This window comes from Panthera onca, chromosome B4, assembly GCF_046562875.1.
Source record: "Panthera onca isolate mPanOnc1 chromosome B4, mPanOnc1 haplotype 2, whole genome shotgun sequence".
NCBI lineage: Eukaryota > Metazoa > Chordata > Mammalia > Carnivora > Felidae > Panthera > Panthera onca.
In genome coordinates this window covers 93,629,645-93,647,547 of record NC_138345.1, presented here as the reverse complement: position 1 = coordinate 93,647,547, position 17,903 = coordinate 93,629,645, and the positions used below count along the sequence as shown (strand labels likewise).

At 32.7% G+C, this 17,903-nt stretch overlaps 1 protein-coding gene across 4 annotated transcripts in view; it reads right to left on the bottom strand.

Annotated features, from left to right (window-relative positions):
* Positions 1–219: 219 nt before the first annotated feature.
* Positions 220–17,903, bottom strand: part of CPSF6 (cleavage and polyadenylation specific factor 6) — a 33,841-nt gene continuing 16,157 nt past the window's right edge. For 2 of the 4 annotated variants that reach the window (XM_060657012.3, XM_060657014.3), the window contains 4 exons: positions 15,637–15,752; positions 14,975–15,128; positions 11,820–12,012; positions 220–5,129 (listed from right to left, as the gene is read on the bottom strand). In XM_060657012.3, coding sequence (XP_060512995.1) covers positions 11,823–12,012; positions 14,975–15,128; positions 15,637–15,752 — 460 coding nt within the window. In that variant the 3' untranslated portion in view covers positions 220–5,129; positions 11,820–11,822. The remainder of the gene's footprint in view (positions 5,130–11,819; positions 12,013–14,974; positions 15,129–15,636; positions 15,753–17,903) is intronic. The other 2 variants (XM_060657013.3, XM_060657015.3) reach the window with 1 other exon arrangement.

The window sequence follows — 17,903 nt, the reverse complement described above, 5'->3', positions numbered from 1 at the left end:
TTTTAGGTTTCTAAATCCTAATTTTAGGATCCTAATCATCTGCTTTAGAGACCATCAAAATGTCAATACAGAAGAAAATAACCACCAACTAGGAGGCTGGCTTAAAGACAAAATACAGATGAGAGTCCAACTTCTGTCATACTGTGTATTGCCAAAAAATATGAATTATTCAAACCAGACACAATGGCTAAATTATGAATCAAACAAAAGGACAAACTGTAAAGTATTATCAAAACCGTGTTTTATTTTTAATACAAGATAAATACCATGCTTGTTACTAGTGCAGTTTAAGGCCAACAATGGCCATATAGCAAACTGCTGAACAGTCACCTAAATGCTAAAGAAAGAAAAGACAGAAAATAAACATTAAACACAAAATTGCAATTACAAACATTTTAATAAAATGGAATGAGCTTTTTAATAGAAGCTAATATGGAAGTCTAGTTCTCATGGACACCAAAAAGATGTCTATTTGATCAAATATCACCTTACCTTTTGCACAGAAATCTTATTGTGAAGTCACCAGAGTCAATAGCTAAAATTTTAAGACTTTCTTTGGCCTTCTGGTATTAGACAAATTATTTACAAACCGTGATTTCAGTTAATTCATGGATACTGGGAATATGATACAATTTTTTTGTTAAGGGCTTTCCATTAAAAATTGTAAAACAACTATATAAGGCTGTACAAGGCTGTAAACTACTTTGCTAATATACCATGGGATGAAGAGGAAGAAGAGTAAGAATAGACCTTTTTTTAAGGCTAAAGTCATCAATGTTATAGATGCATTCCTTAGAATACATTATGATTTACCCCAAGGATCCTTTCCCATTAAATACCACCTGAGTACTACAATTTTCAAAGTAAAAAAATAAACATGAATTCACCATTGTGTTTTAAAATAATATAACTTACAGAATGCTGAGAAGTGTTATGCAGTAACAGTGTGACAAAAAAAAAAAAAAAAAAAAAAAAAAAAAAACACAAAAAAACACCACATCTTCAAAACGAAATGTTTTTACTAAATGCAGGGTCTGTCCAATTATGAAATTAATGCAAACATTTACACCCATGGCAGAGTTTTAGGATGCTCCCACATGAAAAACTTTCTGTAGTATTTACTATCTGCTAATACCATTTCAAGATTTGTGTGACTTCAGTTAAATTCTATCTAATATTTTAAAAGACTCCTATTACAATATGTTAATATAGCAAGAAGTCTTTAAAACATTAAAATCTGTCTATACCTAACCAAGTGTTTGTATGTCCCATACAAAAACCACAATAGCTGCATACTCAGAGTGAATGCCAACAACCTGAAATTTTAAAGAACATCGGTTAAGACAAACCTAAATCAATCGAAACTGGATACAATTGCCTGAATATTCATAAAAATCCATATTGCTTCTTTCTAATGCCAAGAAAGAAGAGTAAAAGAACTTCCTCCCAGAAGCCTAGACATTTTAACACATTTTCTATTTCAACTTACAATGAAACTTTAATCCAGAATCTTTTGATTTCTCTAATCAAAAATCTCACATTACAAACACAAGGAATGCTGTATGTAAGGCCACATCTTAAATTTATAATTTTTGGTTGAATATTTATTAAAAATTAGTCTAAGGCTTCTAAGAGTCAAGTTGCTAAAAAATGAAATAAATACTCCAGTGTTTAAACTGAAGGTTAATGTAAAAAAAACAACACACACACAGAGTAAGAACAGAAAAATAGAATGCTTTGCTACAAAAATCCCACTTAATATACTTTAGCACAAAAAATGTCTAATATGTACAATGGATAAGCGTGCATTTGAGTACATACAACTGCAGGAAACATTTACAGACAGCTATGGGATGCAAATGAACTTAATGAATAAAATTTAAAAGGCAGTTATCTGTAAAACAGTAAGACTCTCAATACTGTATTCTCAGTAAAGAATCAAAACATAAACTTCCTCTTAAAATAACAGGCTGAAGCTTAAAACACAAAATTGGAGTCACCTTATAAAATACAGAAAAATGCAATGACCATTCAGGTATGAAAACCAAAATGTTGAGAGCACTCCAACAGAAAGTTTCGTAGTAAGTAGCATTTCATTGTATAAAACAGTATGTATTTAGGTTATTGGCACATTTAAATACATAAGGGAAAGAGACGTCTTTACCCTTCCAACAATTTCCCCCTTCCACTATAAAATGTTATACAACATTCATTAAAATCCTGTGTTTGTTTTAAGAACTGACCTTAAACTAGTAAAAAACAAAGCAATATTCTCCACAGGAGAATTAAATGAAAATAATACCTTAAGCTACAATCCATAAGTTATCTGTGAACTTCAAATTGTAGTTAACTGCTTAAGAATATTCTACGGAAAGGGGCCATTAAATGGGCTAAACTATGATCAACAGCCACTGCAACTTACTCCAAATCTTGGTTATGAAAACTGACAAAATAAACACTTCCAAATTTACAATGGAATATCCTTTCCAAAATGTATGTCCTTTAACTAAAAGCAGCACATTCGATTGAGTGTTGCTTCAGAAGCAATACCATGGAGGTGCTGCATCAGTCATTCGTAACTTTACTGGCTGAAAGGAATGTCACTGCATAGCACTAATAAATGCCTATGGTTCAAAGTTAAACTCAAGTCTGTTTTCATATTCACTATAATTATTATTAAGAAATGAAAAGGTCTCTGAAACTCTCTTTCTCTCTGTCTTTTTTTTTTTTTTTGGTGATGTATGTAATGATTTATCTCTTTGGATTGTTTTTACATGTTAAAAAAAAAAAAAAAAAAAGAAAGAAAGAGTTTTTGAATAACATTAGCCCAGACAACAGAAGGGATATGAAGAATAAAACAAGGCTTGCAATTTTCACCTTTACTGCTATACATTCATGTGTTACCAGGTAGAAAAAGACTAAAAATTAATGGGCTAAACCAAAGTTGTTTCCTTCTGACATCATTTAAAAACAATGGGACTAGCAGCAAACAATTCTAGTACACTCACATTGTCTGCAACAAAAGTCACGTAATGAGATCAGCCACGTAGGGAGAAGAGTGAAACAGAATGAGCAATTAAAGGGTTCCACTGATAAAAAATGAAAAGGTAAATGAAGGATTTAATTAGTACAAAATTTCCAGTTTCATCTCAAGTTCAAGCGGTTAGATTTTTATAATTCCATTTAAAAACTCAGAGAGTATCTTATTCTCATGGACATTTACTTACCTTTTAAGCTTACTATTAACTAATTTCCCTTGTAATATACTTATGTCCACACTTCTTCACATTAGGGCATTGTAATGAAAATATAATAAAGCTAAGGAATGACAAAACAACACCTATGCACAAAACAAGAAAACTGATTTTGATACAACTCAAATAATGTTAAAAAGGCAACTGCATTTTCAACAAGATAGAACACTTGAAGAATCTGAGAGCAAACAGTTCTGATGAATGCCAGTGATCTCATGCACAAATACTCCAATCACAAAATGTTTTAAAATAAAACTAGCAATAATACGGGTAATTTTGTGAGAACTAGTGTGATAGTGGACAAAATGAACGTGAAGAACTGCAGTGCAAATCTCTGGAGGGCTTCTACAAGTTGCACATGACATCATATCTAGGGTACCTAAATACTTTAAGCACTGTCCTGAAATTTGGCTATCTTTTTAAATAACCAATGTGTATTACCAGATCTCTCAAATAATCAGATCTTAAAAACATTAAAAACAAATTAACTTGCTTAGGAATCCAACTCAAATTTCTGAAGTAATGATTCGGAATGACCTTCCTATACAAGTGTCTCATCAAGTTGACACTCTGCCTATGCTAATTTTGCAATTAAGAACACATGCTAGCCAAGTGCTTTTAATGTGGGCCTATATGCAAGGCAGATTTGAAAAAAATCTTTGATTAAGTAACTCTAGCATGAATCAAAAGGCTGCATGAACACACACAAGATTCCTTAAACTGTGGTGACAGGGTACACCTATAATCACCCATTACACATACAGGAGAATACAACTCGAGATCAGTAAGCATCACGTCCTTCCAAAATCTATAGTAACCAGAAAATAAAACTAAATGCTCTCCTTACTCACATTTGTCTGCTGCACGGCTGTATTTACATTGCTCATGGCTTCAAAAATAAACCATAAGCACTATTAATATAAAACAGCAAATAACTGCCGCATCAAATCAGAATTGTCAAAATATTTCTTCAATGCTAGCAGTTTACAATTAAGCGTTTCAGTACATCTGTGTTGTAATTAAGCTGCATTACTGTAGCAAATCATGTATGGGTTTTTACTAAAATGTTAAAACCACAAAAATTTTTTTGACCCCTAACACATCGACTGGATTGCTATGTCTGTGAGACTTTACAAGTTTACATACCATTCAGCAAAATCACAAGCTAACTAGGTAAAAACAGCTAGAAAAGCAGAATATAGAAATATTAAATATCCATGTAATTCACCTATTCTAATATCAAAATCAAGGGCAAGAGACACTTAATTAGTATGTTTAATTCACTGAACGCAAGATTAGATTGGTGCATATCCAAAACCGCTATTGCAATGCTTTTTTAAAGGACAGTATAAATGTCATAGTAACATTATCTTTAGATATTGCTGAACACAAGACTTTCCCTGAGGTGTAAACATCAAATAACTTGAACAGCTTTACACATCAGCCCCATTGAACAGTTTATTACAACACTACATCTATTGTAATCAAAGTGGTGCTGTTTACAGACATTATCATATGAACATTTTTAACAAGAACAAACTACTATAAAAACAAGCATTTACTTGACGTTTTTTCCAATTGCTTGCACATTAGAATGGCCAAATGTATATAACCAGTAATAAAGTTGCAAAAGCTATAACTTTTTTTTAAATCACACAGGTTTCCTTCAAATAAAACAGTTAAGCAACATAAAAAATAAAAGTAGAGCTACTGGTTACCATTTATGCAGATTTGCTTTATTCAGATCTATTCCTGTTCATTTTATCCATGAATCCTTACGGGTTCAGTTCAATCACAAGAAGCAAACTGCTGGACAAGCGTCATTTTTCCCCCATGAAGACTGTTTTGTCTTGGAAGGTGTTCCTCTTCCTTCAGCTGTAATGTGTCAAAATTTGTGATGTAGATTTTGCTATTCCCCATAATACACAGAAAAACGCTGGCTTAACTATACATACACAAGTCGTGCATCTACTTCACTGTTACGTATTCTAACACAATAAAAGTTAACTGAAACAGTAGCTGCCTTCATGGTGGAGAAATGCTCCCAATTTATGTGACGATTAAAACGGACACATTCTCATTTCATTCTTCTTAGTTATTACTGCCTTATTAATTTAATGACTGAAACAGAAAGGAAAGTATAGCAGCTGCTGTTTCTGTGATGATGGAAACATTTATAAGTCATTTTCTAAAGTATGCATACTACAAAAATAAATGGAAATGCTCGAATGATTTTAATGTAAATATTTTTCATTCACCCACATATCAATTCTATATAACTCATTAACAATTAAATGTGAACTGAATATAAAATGCAATAAATTATTTTACAAATTAGTTGTATTTATTTGACAGCATACAGGAACTTCTGCAAATTATAAATCAAACTGTTCCATGTTACAAAATTTATAGATAAAATTTATAAATATATAGCTCAATATGCACATTTAAATAAATATGACATCCACGTACAAATCTTCAGACGTGATACAAATTTAAAACATTAACTTTACTTTCACTCTAATGTAAAGTTACCTAACGTATTTAGATAAACTAACCCAAAACACACTAAATAAGAATCTACAATGATAAATTTCATTGAAAACTCACATAAAGAAAAAAAAACCAATAAATTTGATAAACTGAAATTTCAAGAATACATAAATAGCAAACTTCAGGTAGAGGTTCACAAAAGCAGCATTCAATTAACTTGCATGTAAGTGATCACTGAAACATGAGGTATTTAAAATATAAATTCCAAGAGAGCATTTCAGCAAGATGATGTAGTAAAAGGTAAAAGGGCACAATATTTAGTGATATTCTTGCCATAAAAGTAATTGGAAAATACTTTCTGCTCCATAATTAAGAGTAATTAATACTGTCACAACTATAAATGTTTTATTTTATGTCCTTTCCTCCCCAACTAGGCTGTAACCATCTTAAGAGCATCAATATACATATGCATTCACATTGCCTAGGAGTGAAAACCTAAATTTTACAACTGCAAAAGAAAAAAACAACCACTAGATGTTATAATTCTGGACTTTTTCTTTTAAATAATTTCTATTTGCCCATATTTTTCAACGAGATACTTAAACCATTGCTAATGTTACCTTTTATTATACCTTTATTTTATGTTGATGAAACTTTAGGTAGAATTATTTCATGAAAAAAAAAAATCTAGAAAGGCAGCTTTTATAGGTTTTATTTTTATGCCTTGCAATGCATAAAAAAAACCCTGGTATTAAAGTATTAAAGAAAAGATAAGAAATATGTTCTAACCTGAAAAGATGCACTACTCTGAAATTCATAAATCTTACTACCAAAGTATGTTATCTCCCTAACCTTTTTGTTGTGGTGTGAGAGAGATAGAAGAGAGATCTGGTCATTAAGAGGGGAAAATTATTTAAAGTCACAGTGAGCAAAACAAAAATACCCAATTCTTCCAAAAAGCATATGGCATACACTGCAACTTTATCTTATTAATCACTCCAAAGGAGAATTTTACTACATTTTATGTAGAGAACCCTGTTCATGAAATCGTAACACACATCTTTATGCAGGACAAATGCACTCATCTTTTGCTTGATTATACTTCATAGGTAGACCTTTACTATTAATAAGTCTCTCGTTTTCACCATACAGACATAAAATCTGGGGGATAGTCTGACAGTTTTTATTTCTATTTCTAAACACTTTACATTTATCCATTTGGAAATACAAATTTTACAAACTCAAACGGAAGCAAATTTGAAGGCAATACAACCCATTTCCAATAATCCAATCCCATATTATACTCTCAAATTTCTAGGACATCTACATGAACAAAGATATCAAAAAAGAGTGACAAATACATTCAATGCTCATGTTTTCAGAATACCATTTAGTCGGATATGTTAATATCAAAGCCACACAATTACTAGTTTTAGCTATCAGTTATAAAAGGAAGATCTATGTAAACAGTTGATAAGAAATTAAGAAGACAAATGGAATCTACAGCTCTTTAATGAAGTATATAAAGTTAAGCGCTAAGTAAAATCTCAATTCAGAGAAGCACCTGTATAACGAGATAATGTAAAATAAAGCCAATACTAACAACTCAAATTATGAGCATTTCTGTTAGAAACTTATCTAAGAAAATTTGTTAGCATCAGTATTCCTAAACTTGTGGCAAATTCACCTTTGTAGTAAGATTAAAATACATACTTGACACAGATCTTTCATAGATTTTCACATTAATATTGAATGAAAAGAATTAACTAAATAGAATTCTACTACAGTTTTAGAGATGTGATTCTATTAACTCAGTGAAATAAAATTCACTTTTCTCTTCTGAAAACTTCTCCTTAATGCGAGGAATAGGGAAGGAGTGGGCAAAAGAAATACGAAGTATCTGAATATAAAATTCTTCTTGTGCTAAAACATATTATGTGAAATTCTGCTTACTGGAGATATTTACAAAAACTCCCTTACTACCACAACATTTGGTATTTCCTTCTTTCTACCTGTGGACATAGTACTTACCTCATTTTAACTAAAGTCTTTCATTACACTATATATAAAACATACAGGATTGTTGCTCTAGGCAGTTCACTATGGAAATAAACTTCACCACAAAGAAAACTCATCTTTGCCCCCCAAATTTCACAAACAAATTTTTTCAAATTAAGCTGTTTATGTGATTTAGAATTTCCTCTGAGGATTAAAACAAGCTACCACAGAAGGCAAATTAGTAAATTTGGATACCATATATGGCACACGTCCCCCTTTTTGGTTATTAGGTTTTCTTTAAACAATGCTAACTAAATATTCATTCAAAACATTACTTATTCAAAATGATCTAGTTTACAAACTACAACAATGGTAGTATATTTCACATTGAGATGAAGGTGAGAGCAAGGTGACTCACATTGGCATTGAATTTTCTTTTAACAGGGAACATTAATCATTAGTAAACAAAACCTATTCTTAAACCACAATGAGCAAAAACCACACTACACATCCATTCAAGGGATTACTTCCTACCCTCTGTCACTTCAATTAAGATAGCCATGTAGTAACATACTGCAAATACTAAAAGCAAGGAAACTCAGAGCAAAAGAAGAGGAGAGAACTAGCATATCCAGATGAAGCAGAACAGTTAGGATATATGGGAAAACACAAACACAAGGCTGGACAATATGAGGCAGATCTCAGATGACCTAAGAGTTGCAGAAATAATTTTTAAATATCATTTCCACCAGTATCATTCATTAGATAATTAAAGATAACTTAATTTTCACATTAGCCTCTAAGTAACACTACATCTTAAAGACATGAAACATCTTAGCATGTAAGAAAAAACTTTTTATCTTTTGGCTTCCCCCCCCCCCCCCAATTAATGAGAAACTATCAATTAAAGACTGCGAAGCACCCTAAATCTTGTGCAATAACAACACAACCTTAAATCATAATATATATATGGGAAAAAAAGCAATCTTACCAAAAATGTGGTTATTTAATTCATATCTCATACAAGATGCTTAAAATTTTTATCAAAGAAATGGATAGTGATTTGAAAATATGTAAAACCTCATGGGAGGAAAAGCATGAATAAAGAGTATTTTAAAAAATAATCTGGATTCATCACTCTTTGTACACAAAGAAAAACTGAATCATCAACAGAAATTTGCTGTGTGGCACTTTTCCAAACAAGTAATAAGAGGAATGCAATCTAAAAGAAAATAACTCAACCATGAAAGTAAAATTATTTCTATAAGAAGTGTACAATCTTAAAACACTGAACTACTTGTGTTTTGCTCAGAGTGGTCTGAGAATAGAGGCAGAAATTACAGAATATGAAATACAGTGTATTTACATACTGAAAATTTACAATACTGATATTCCCATTAAAATATCACCTACTTGAACTTAGATACTGAATGCTTTCAGAAAAATTAATACATATTTTAAATGAGAGAATGCAATTAACATTACCAACAATTCAAACACAAAAAAAAATTAAGATGGGACAGACAATAACAGCTTACCAACATCATTAAGTTTCCAGTTAAATTAAGAACTTGCCCTTTTATAGCCATTCATCAATTTAATAATAAATTACATTACTGTTTTATTTATATACACGCTTGCTTACTGACATTCACGTTAGCTTCCAAGTTACTTGTATTCCATTTAGTCCGTTTAAGATTTACATGAAAGCTCAAAAGGACTCATATTTTAAAACTTCTAAAAAGGTCAACAGACCCTATTATGGTAATAATTAAATGTGCAGGTTTGTTTGTTTAAAAGTTTTTCACTTGAATATATTTAATCCTAGACCCCACCCCTCTGATTCACAACTACATCCGCAATAAATACTGTTTGGTAATAAAGGTACAGTAATCCAGGATAACAGAATTTTTTGCTCTAGAAATGCTTATGTAAAATTTTGCTTGGATGAAGGCACATAACAATATTACAACTCAATTCTGATTAATGTACAAACAAAACATGGGAATTCTGGTATGGTACACATCAGTGATTAAGAAAAATGTCAACAATAGTTTGCAAGTTAGGAATTCATAGTTAATGTCTGAATGTAATGAAACTCAAGCCATGGTATAGTTAGGTGTGCCCATTACTGGAATGTAATGTTAGTTAATTCAAAGTATTTAAAATTAACAATGGACTTTTCAAGGAGTTTACTTGGCTGACTATGCTAGTTTAACTAAAACCAGGAAGAAACTAACTTTGAGTCTAATCTGGTTCAGAAGTCCTTGATGGGCACATCCAATCTTGGAGAAGACTAAAGATGTATGCAAGCTTTGCTTATCATGCCTTCAGGAATTAGAAGCTTGTTGAGAACTAACAAAGTCTAAGTAAAAGCATAACTTCTTTGTAGAAACTGTATCTTACTATAAGTGAAATGGTTGATACAATTAAGCATTTCAAGTAATAAATTGGCTATAATTCACCTTAAGCAACAGATGGACTGAGAATTTTTTCATAAGATGGTATTAAGATCTATTCTGGCCAAGGGGAAAAAAAAACTACATTTTTAAAATTTAGTGTTTAGACTTACATGACACAACACTTAATCCTTACATCCAAAAGCAGTATTAATTTCAATAAGCTCAGTTTTAAAAGTGAAAGATGCTTTGGCTATTAAAGAGATGTTTCGAGATTTTATTAAGTTCTATAATACCATACATGGAAAACTATTTTAAAATTAAAGTTTTGATAGATATTCAAGATGCATACTCAAAATGCTAGAAAAGTATTTAAACTGATCTTTTCACTTCATAAAGCCCTTAATCTGTAAATAATGTAATAGCTTACATACCATAAAGACTTACATGCTTATTTTATAAATTGTATTATTTAAAAAGAATCTCGTTTGCTAAAATATATCTATTAAAGAAAATGCTATTGTCACAGAATTACATACACTTTTAGTCTTTGATTCTGCCCATAACAATGTAAATACTAACAACTGCATGAGTAAATTTTCAGTGTTTCCCATGACTATGGAAAATAATTGTGTAAAGTGCAGTTACCTATAAGGGGTTTGTTTTCACCTAATTTAATTTGGATATGCCACCAACACATAAAGAAAAAGTTTTTGTTTACAGAATAAACTGTGTCACATGCACAAACCTTATAGTGCCTTGCCCTTACTTTTCACATGAATAAATGCTGTTCACAAATATAAAAATAAAATTACACGTGAAAATGAAGTATAAACAGACAACTTCCCGCTTTATGAAAAATGTACACAAGAAATAGTTTTAAAATACAGAAAAAAAGACACAATGATTATGATTTATGAATGAAACATCAAAGAAAATTATTTCAAGGTTATTCTAACCTGGGATGCATGATTTGATACAATTTAAAATTCTTAGATATGGAGTACCCTGAACCCGTTTTAATTAAGTTTCGTATCTTCTTTGCAAATTAAAGGATATGGTTTTTTTTATTTTAAAACAAAAACTATATGCCAGGAAAAATGTCTTTTCTAAGGAATACTTTTTTAAGTACAAAAGCGCTTTCAATGCTAAGAAATCATCCTTCTGTATTATAAACTATTATAGTGTTAGGTTTTCTTCAAAAGTTTTAGGGATAGAGTTAGTTCAAGGAGAGAAACTTTCAATTTAAAAGCCCAAGCACATTGTGTGTGTGTGTGTGTGTGTGTGTGTGTGTTTGTGTGTGTGTGTGTATGGATTAACTCCTTGTATTTTATATTTCAAATTACATGCAAACTATGTATGTAATTATGACAATTCCCATTTTTAGATTTTAGAAGTAGACATGAGTCCTCTTGATTATTTTCTTGCTAAAGCAAGGCCATTAACAATCTAAAAGTTTGAATTCAGCAATATTCAAGGGTAAAAGGTCAAATTTTTTTTTTTACCTGTCATTACTTACCTGTCATTTCTCTGAGAGGTTTCCAGAAGATTAAATTCAGAACAAGTAGTTGGACCATTTAAAATGTAGGTATATACTGTATAAACAATAGCCTTGGAGTTATAATTACTGTTAACAACACATATGCTACATATAACAGGAACAAGAAATACCCACCTTCTAACGATGACGATACTCGCGTTCTCGGTCACGTTCTCGGTCCCGGTCTCGGTCCCGGTCCCGGTGTCTCTCTCGTTCTCTGCTTCTCTCTCTATAATAATCATCATGACGATCTCTACTACGGGATTTATGACGCCGACTCTTTTCTCGTGATCTACTATGGTCCCTCTCTCTTGATCGTTCACGTCTTCTAAAAGAAATTACTGGATTAATGCTCTCTGTAAGTGGATAGCAGTATTTACTACCTAAAGCAAAAAATTCCTTGTAAATCTAGTTTAGACTTAGGATATCCTGAACTTCCAATAATGACTTACTGACTCACCTGTAAGCATGAATGAGAAATCCCATTTTTGGAGTGCCTGGGTGGGTCAGTTGGTTAAGCAACAGACTCTTGATTTTGGCTTAGGTCATGATCCCACAATAGTGGGATCAAGCCCCATGTCAGCCTCCGTGCTGAGCATGGAGCCTGCTTAAGATTCTCTCTCCCTCTCCCAAAAACAAACCAACAACTCCCCCACCCACACACAAACAGAAATTTCAATTTTAAAAATATTCACCCCAAGTTGGGATCCAGACACACCAGGGCAATACATCTTATCATCTATTACATCTAATAGCTTGCATTAGACATGTAGTGTTTACTGAAGGAACACAGAAAGGTAAAGGGAGAAAACAACTTCAAAGGACAACTTGTTTCAAACTGAAGACTGCATAGAAGATAGTTTTTTTAGGCATAAAATTCATGAAACTATTCAATACACAATGAGATAAGTATATAAAATTACCACCCATTAACAGGTTACCTAAACCTATATGTAGTATCGATTTTAGACTTATAACTAACCCACATATGATTTACCATGAGTGCTACTCCACTAAGAAATTTTTTTTAATATTTTAGGTTTTTATTTACTTATTTTGAGAGAGAAAGAAAGTGCAAGTGAGGAGGGGCAGAGAGAGGGAGAGAGAATTCCAAGCAGGCTCCGCACTGTCAGCACAGAGCCTGATGTGGGGCTTGAACTCAAACTGTGCAATCATGACCTGTGCCGAAATCAAGAGTCAAACACTTAACTGACTGAGCCACCAAGGTGCCCCAGAAACTTTCTAATAATACATATGTTTGCTTCAGGGGTGGAGGCGGCTGGAAGGCATGGTGGGAAACAGAATTCAAAACTTAGTACTTATGACCACTAGAAAAGACTGGGAAATAATTCACATTGTTATTAAAAAGAAACGTTTTATGAGCTACCTTCGAAAAAAAAAAACAACAGAATAAAAACGAGGTAATTTAATCAAAGTATGTTTCCTAAAATACTTTTAGAAATTCTGCTAAGTTCTGAAATTCACAATAAGGAAATCCAACTGCCTGTAAGTCGAACCATCTATTTTGTATTTTTGTAATAGACAGCTAGACTTAGCAAACATTATTAGATGCTAAGCTCCTTGATCAAGAAAGCAATTCTTACTTAGGACTTAAAAAATTAAAAAGAAGACTAGGTAAGATATGGACTTTAGCTATGACACATTTGTTCAGATACAAAGATCCTTACTTACACTGGGTCATGAAGGTAGTAATTAAGAAGTTGGGTATCATGACAAAGACAAGCTCCCTTCCCTTATCTTTTTTTTTTTTTTTTCCCTTCTCTTATCTTAATGAAGACTCTAACACTGGAGTACACTAAAGACAGACCTATGAATATTACATCACGATTAAAGATCTACCTTTCAAATATATGCAAAATTTCAAGGTTAACTGCACTGCTAAAAAAAGGAATTACCTAATTAAAAATACGAACAGATCATTCATTAACTTCCTTGTTCAAGAAGTATTTATTTAGCACCCATCTTGTACCAAACACTGTTTAGTCATTAGAAATACTGTAGTGAACAGGACAGGTAAGGCCCTTCCCTTTTCCAACATATGTTCTAGAGAAGAGAAATGTGCAATAAAAAATAGATTACCGTAAGTACTATAAAAGAAATAAAAAGAACAACATGACAGAGTAACCTGGAGAAGATCTCTCCTGGAAGTTAGACTGAGTTGAGGCATGAAGGATAAGATGTCAGCTTTGTGAAGAGTGAGGAAAAAGGGCTCCCAGCAGAAGGAATATCAAGTATAGAAAGTGTGGGGTGCCTGAGTGGCTCAGTGGGTTAAGTGTCTGACTCTTGATTTTTGGCTCAAGTCATGATCTCACAGTTCATGGGTTTGAACCCTGAGCCTGGCTCAACACTGGTAGTGCAGGGCCTGCTTGGGATTCTCTCTCCCCCTCGCTGCCCCTCCCCAACTCACGCATGCTCTCTCTAAATAAATAAATAAATAAACTTGGAAAAAAAAAAAAACGGTATAGAACAGTGACGTGGTAAAGAGCTAATGTATCAAGGAAAAGAGAAGGGAGACCATTGTGACTACAGAATAGTGAGCAAGGAGTAAAGTACACAATGAGGCTTCGAAGACAGGCAGGAATCACACAGTGCCTGAATTTTTACAGTCTTATTCTAAGAGTAACCAAAACTTCTTGAAGGGTTTTATTTTTTTTAATGTTTATTTATTTTTGAGAGAGAAACAAAACACAAGCTGGGGAAGGGGAGAGAGAAAAGGGAGACAGAATCCAAAGCAGGTTCCAGGCTCTGAGCTGTCAGCAGATAGCCCGAACTGGGGTTTAAACCCATGAACCATGAGATCATGATCTGAGCTAAAGTTGGACACGTGACCAACTGAGCCACCCCAACGCCCCTTTTGAAGGGTTTTAAAAGCAAACACCTGACATTTGATTTAATATTCAAAACAAAAGAAAATCTAACTCTAGCTGCTATACGAACAGTAATAAGTAAAATCAAAGTCCTATTTTAAAGTTTCAAACACGGTATTTTTTTTTTTTTTTTTAAATACTTATTTATTTTTGAGATAGAGAGAGACAGAGCATGAACAGGGGAGGGCCAGAGAGAGAGGGAGACACAGAATCTGAAACAGGCTCCAGGCTCTGAGCTGTCAGCAGAGAGCCCGACGTGGGGCTCGAACTCACGGACCGTGAGATCATGACCTGAGCCGAAGTCGGATGCTTAACCGACTGAGCCACCCAGGCGCCCCACACGGTATTTTTTCTATTTGTAACATAATAGTTTTAAATAGACATGACGCAGGAAAGTTTTACCTTGATCCAGAACCATAAGACTTGGATTCAATTCCATGAAGGCAATCTTGCAAAGAGCTAATAAGAACTTTGCAGCGATCATCAGCAGATACTTTGGATTGTTTAATTAAAGAAATTGCAGTTACCAATGTCTCAATAGCACTCCCATAATCACCTATGAGGCAAAGGAGAGGGGTTGAAATGAAATAAATTTTGTTCCCAAAATACCCCCAAATCATTTGGGATAAAAGTGATAAAGCATTTTATAAAAGAAGAACACTAAAGTAACTACAGAAGACATCTTCATTTCTTTTTTAAGGGCTTCACCATTTGTAAAAAGCTTTTATGTTAGTAAAATTAGCACAGTTTGTTTATTATTACAGACATGTGAAGCACAGGTTATTAATTTGTAAATATGAGAATCAGTTGCCTTAAGGTCCCCAACACATTACATGTCAGGACTAAAATTTAAATCCATATATAAGAATTTAAAATTATGGGTCTATTCACTGCACTGTGACATATCACTTCCCTCAATTTCTTTTAAATAAATACAGGTAATGATTTGGAAATACGAACATAAATACTAAATATAAATTACCAGTCCTCAAGATTGCACATAGTTTTAGGTCATTCCTAGTAACATACATAAGAAATATTAATATAGGAAGAAATATACAAACCAGCACTGGCATCAGACACAGCTCTTGAAATAGCACTGCTTGAGATTGCCCTATTTCTATTCATGATTTCTTCAAACTCAGCTTCACTCAATGGCGTTCTTGCAGTATCCATTTCCCTTTAAAATAAAAACGAACCTTAAGTTGCACTCAACACATTTTTCAGTTAGTTTTAACAGTATAAAACAATTCATACTAGTTGCTTGTGACAAGTGTCTTAGAGCTAGTAGTTACTTTTCCAGACTGAAGCATGCTATTTACCTTACAAAGAGAGCAAGTCTAAGCAAAATTCTACAACACTACCTTTCAGCTGAAATAAAGTAGCAGCTTGGAAACCTTGTCTTTCTGGAGATCAGGGATAATGTATTTATAGATCTATAATATTTTTCAGTCATACAAAAACATACATAATAAACGGTCCTGAATGTTATAACATAAGGTAGTTACACATTATTAGCTCTTTTATTTATATATACATACATTTAAATGTTGACAGCAAAAACTACAGCCCTACACAATCAAGGAATTTGGTTACATTTCTGTTTGGATCCTCTAGGCACAGGGCCCAACTCACAATGGAAGGATAACAAATGTCTGATTAATTAAAAGAACTTCAGGCGGGGACAAGATCTTAGATCATCTTGTTTGCCACTGAATCCCCAGAAGAGTATCTGGCAAATAAAAGATAGTAAGTGTAAACATTTGTTGGAAAAAAGTGAATTAAATGCCAAAACTTTCTAAAGCTGCTGGACAACTTTGAAAACTGTACATGTACATTACATGTCGACTATACTTCAAAAAAAAAAAAAAACCTGTACATGTACAGTACAGGAAAAGGTAAGCGTTCTTCCATCTTTGTTACTAGTTACAAGATAGGACACTGAGTTGAGGGAAGCAGCAGCAGTTCATTCCAATGCAATGAGGAAACAGCTAATCTAACTTTTTACATGCTTTTAAGGTATTACTCTCATTCCCAAAACTTTATAGACATCCTGACCAAATTATAAGTTGTTCAAAATCCATGTATAATTTCAACTAAATGCTGTGACTTGTGCCCATTCTATCCCTCTTAAAAAAAGAAATCCCGTGTAAGAGTTTTCTCCAATTTTCAATAAAAAATTAGTCATAAATAACCATCACCCTCCAATTCTTGAAAACCTAATACTATCAAAATTCTATTATGTTAGGAAAAAGATACGAAACTCAAATTTTATAGTCAAACCAAGTCACCTAACCCACGCCTGTCCTCTAAAGGTGAACACTTAATATGAAGTCACTAACTGGAATTAAAGTGAACAGAAGAAGTTATACTAGCCCAGTAGTTATTTTCTAAAGAAAACAGAGCCATTTTTGGCAGTCATAAAGATGCAACCTCTATGAACAGATAATGGTTAATGTGCTTTGTTTACAACATCAAATTTATTGCCATGTGCCTGTGCAACTGCATGGAATTAGGCAGATTCTCAAATCCATTCCTTCAGGACATTTTCAGACAAAATAAAGTACAAAGTAGTTTAACAGTGATAGTTTAAAAATATAAAATCAAATGACAAACTCAGAAGTAATTAAAGAGGACAAATTCAAATGGCTCTTAGAGATTATAAATATAGCTCTCTAAATTATGTTTTGAGTATGGATAGTTTTTAAATTACTTTGGAAGGGGGCTAAGAGATCATTTACTTCAATAATGGTTTCAAAAAAAAAAAGAAAGAATGGTTTTCACCTAGCTCTTCTCCAAGGATCACCATTAATTACTTTAATTTCCACAACTGTGTTTTACAAGTGTTTGTCTACCCAAATATACTTGTGTATCATTTAATGTTTCCATTTCAATTAAAAGTTAGTAATTTGATAGTCGGGACTCCTGATCAGCAACGAGATAATCAATAGTACCTATCCAACAAATTGATCGAATTCCTAAAACGAAGAAGGAAACTTTAGTGCTCTGAGTAGTATCATCAAAGGTAAATGAGATTCACTTTAAAATCTTAAAAGTAGCTTGAGGATCCCATTTGCTCACTTAAATTATCTTTATTATTATCTTTATTAACCTCTTTTAACTTAAGAAATAATGGAAAGGAATCTCCATGAATTAGTGACTTGCTCTAAATCACACATCTATGTAAGTGGTGGAAGGGGATTATTCCCAACGCTGTTTAGTATGTTTTCATCATATGATACTGCCTCTTCTAAGAAGAGCAAACAATACAGAAAATTAAATATCTGGGGAAAAGCCCATAATTAAAAAACAAAAACAAAAACAAACCTCG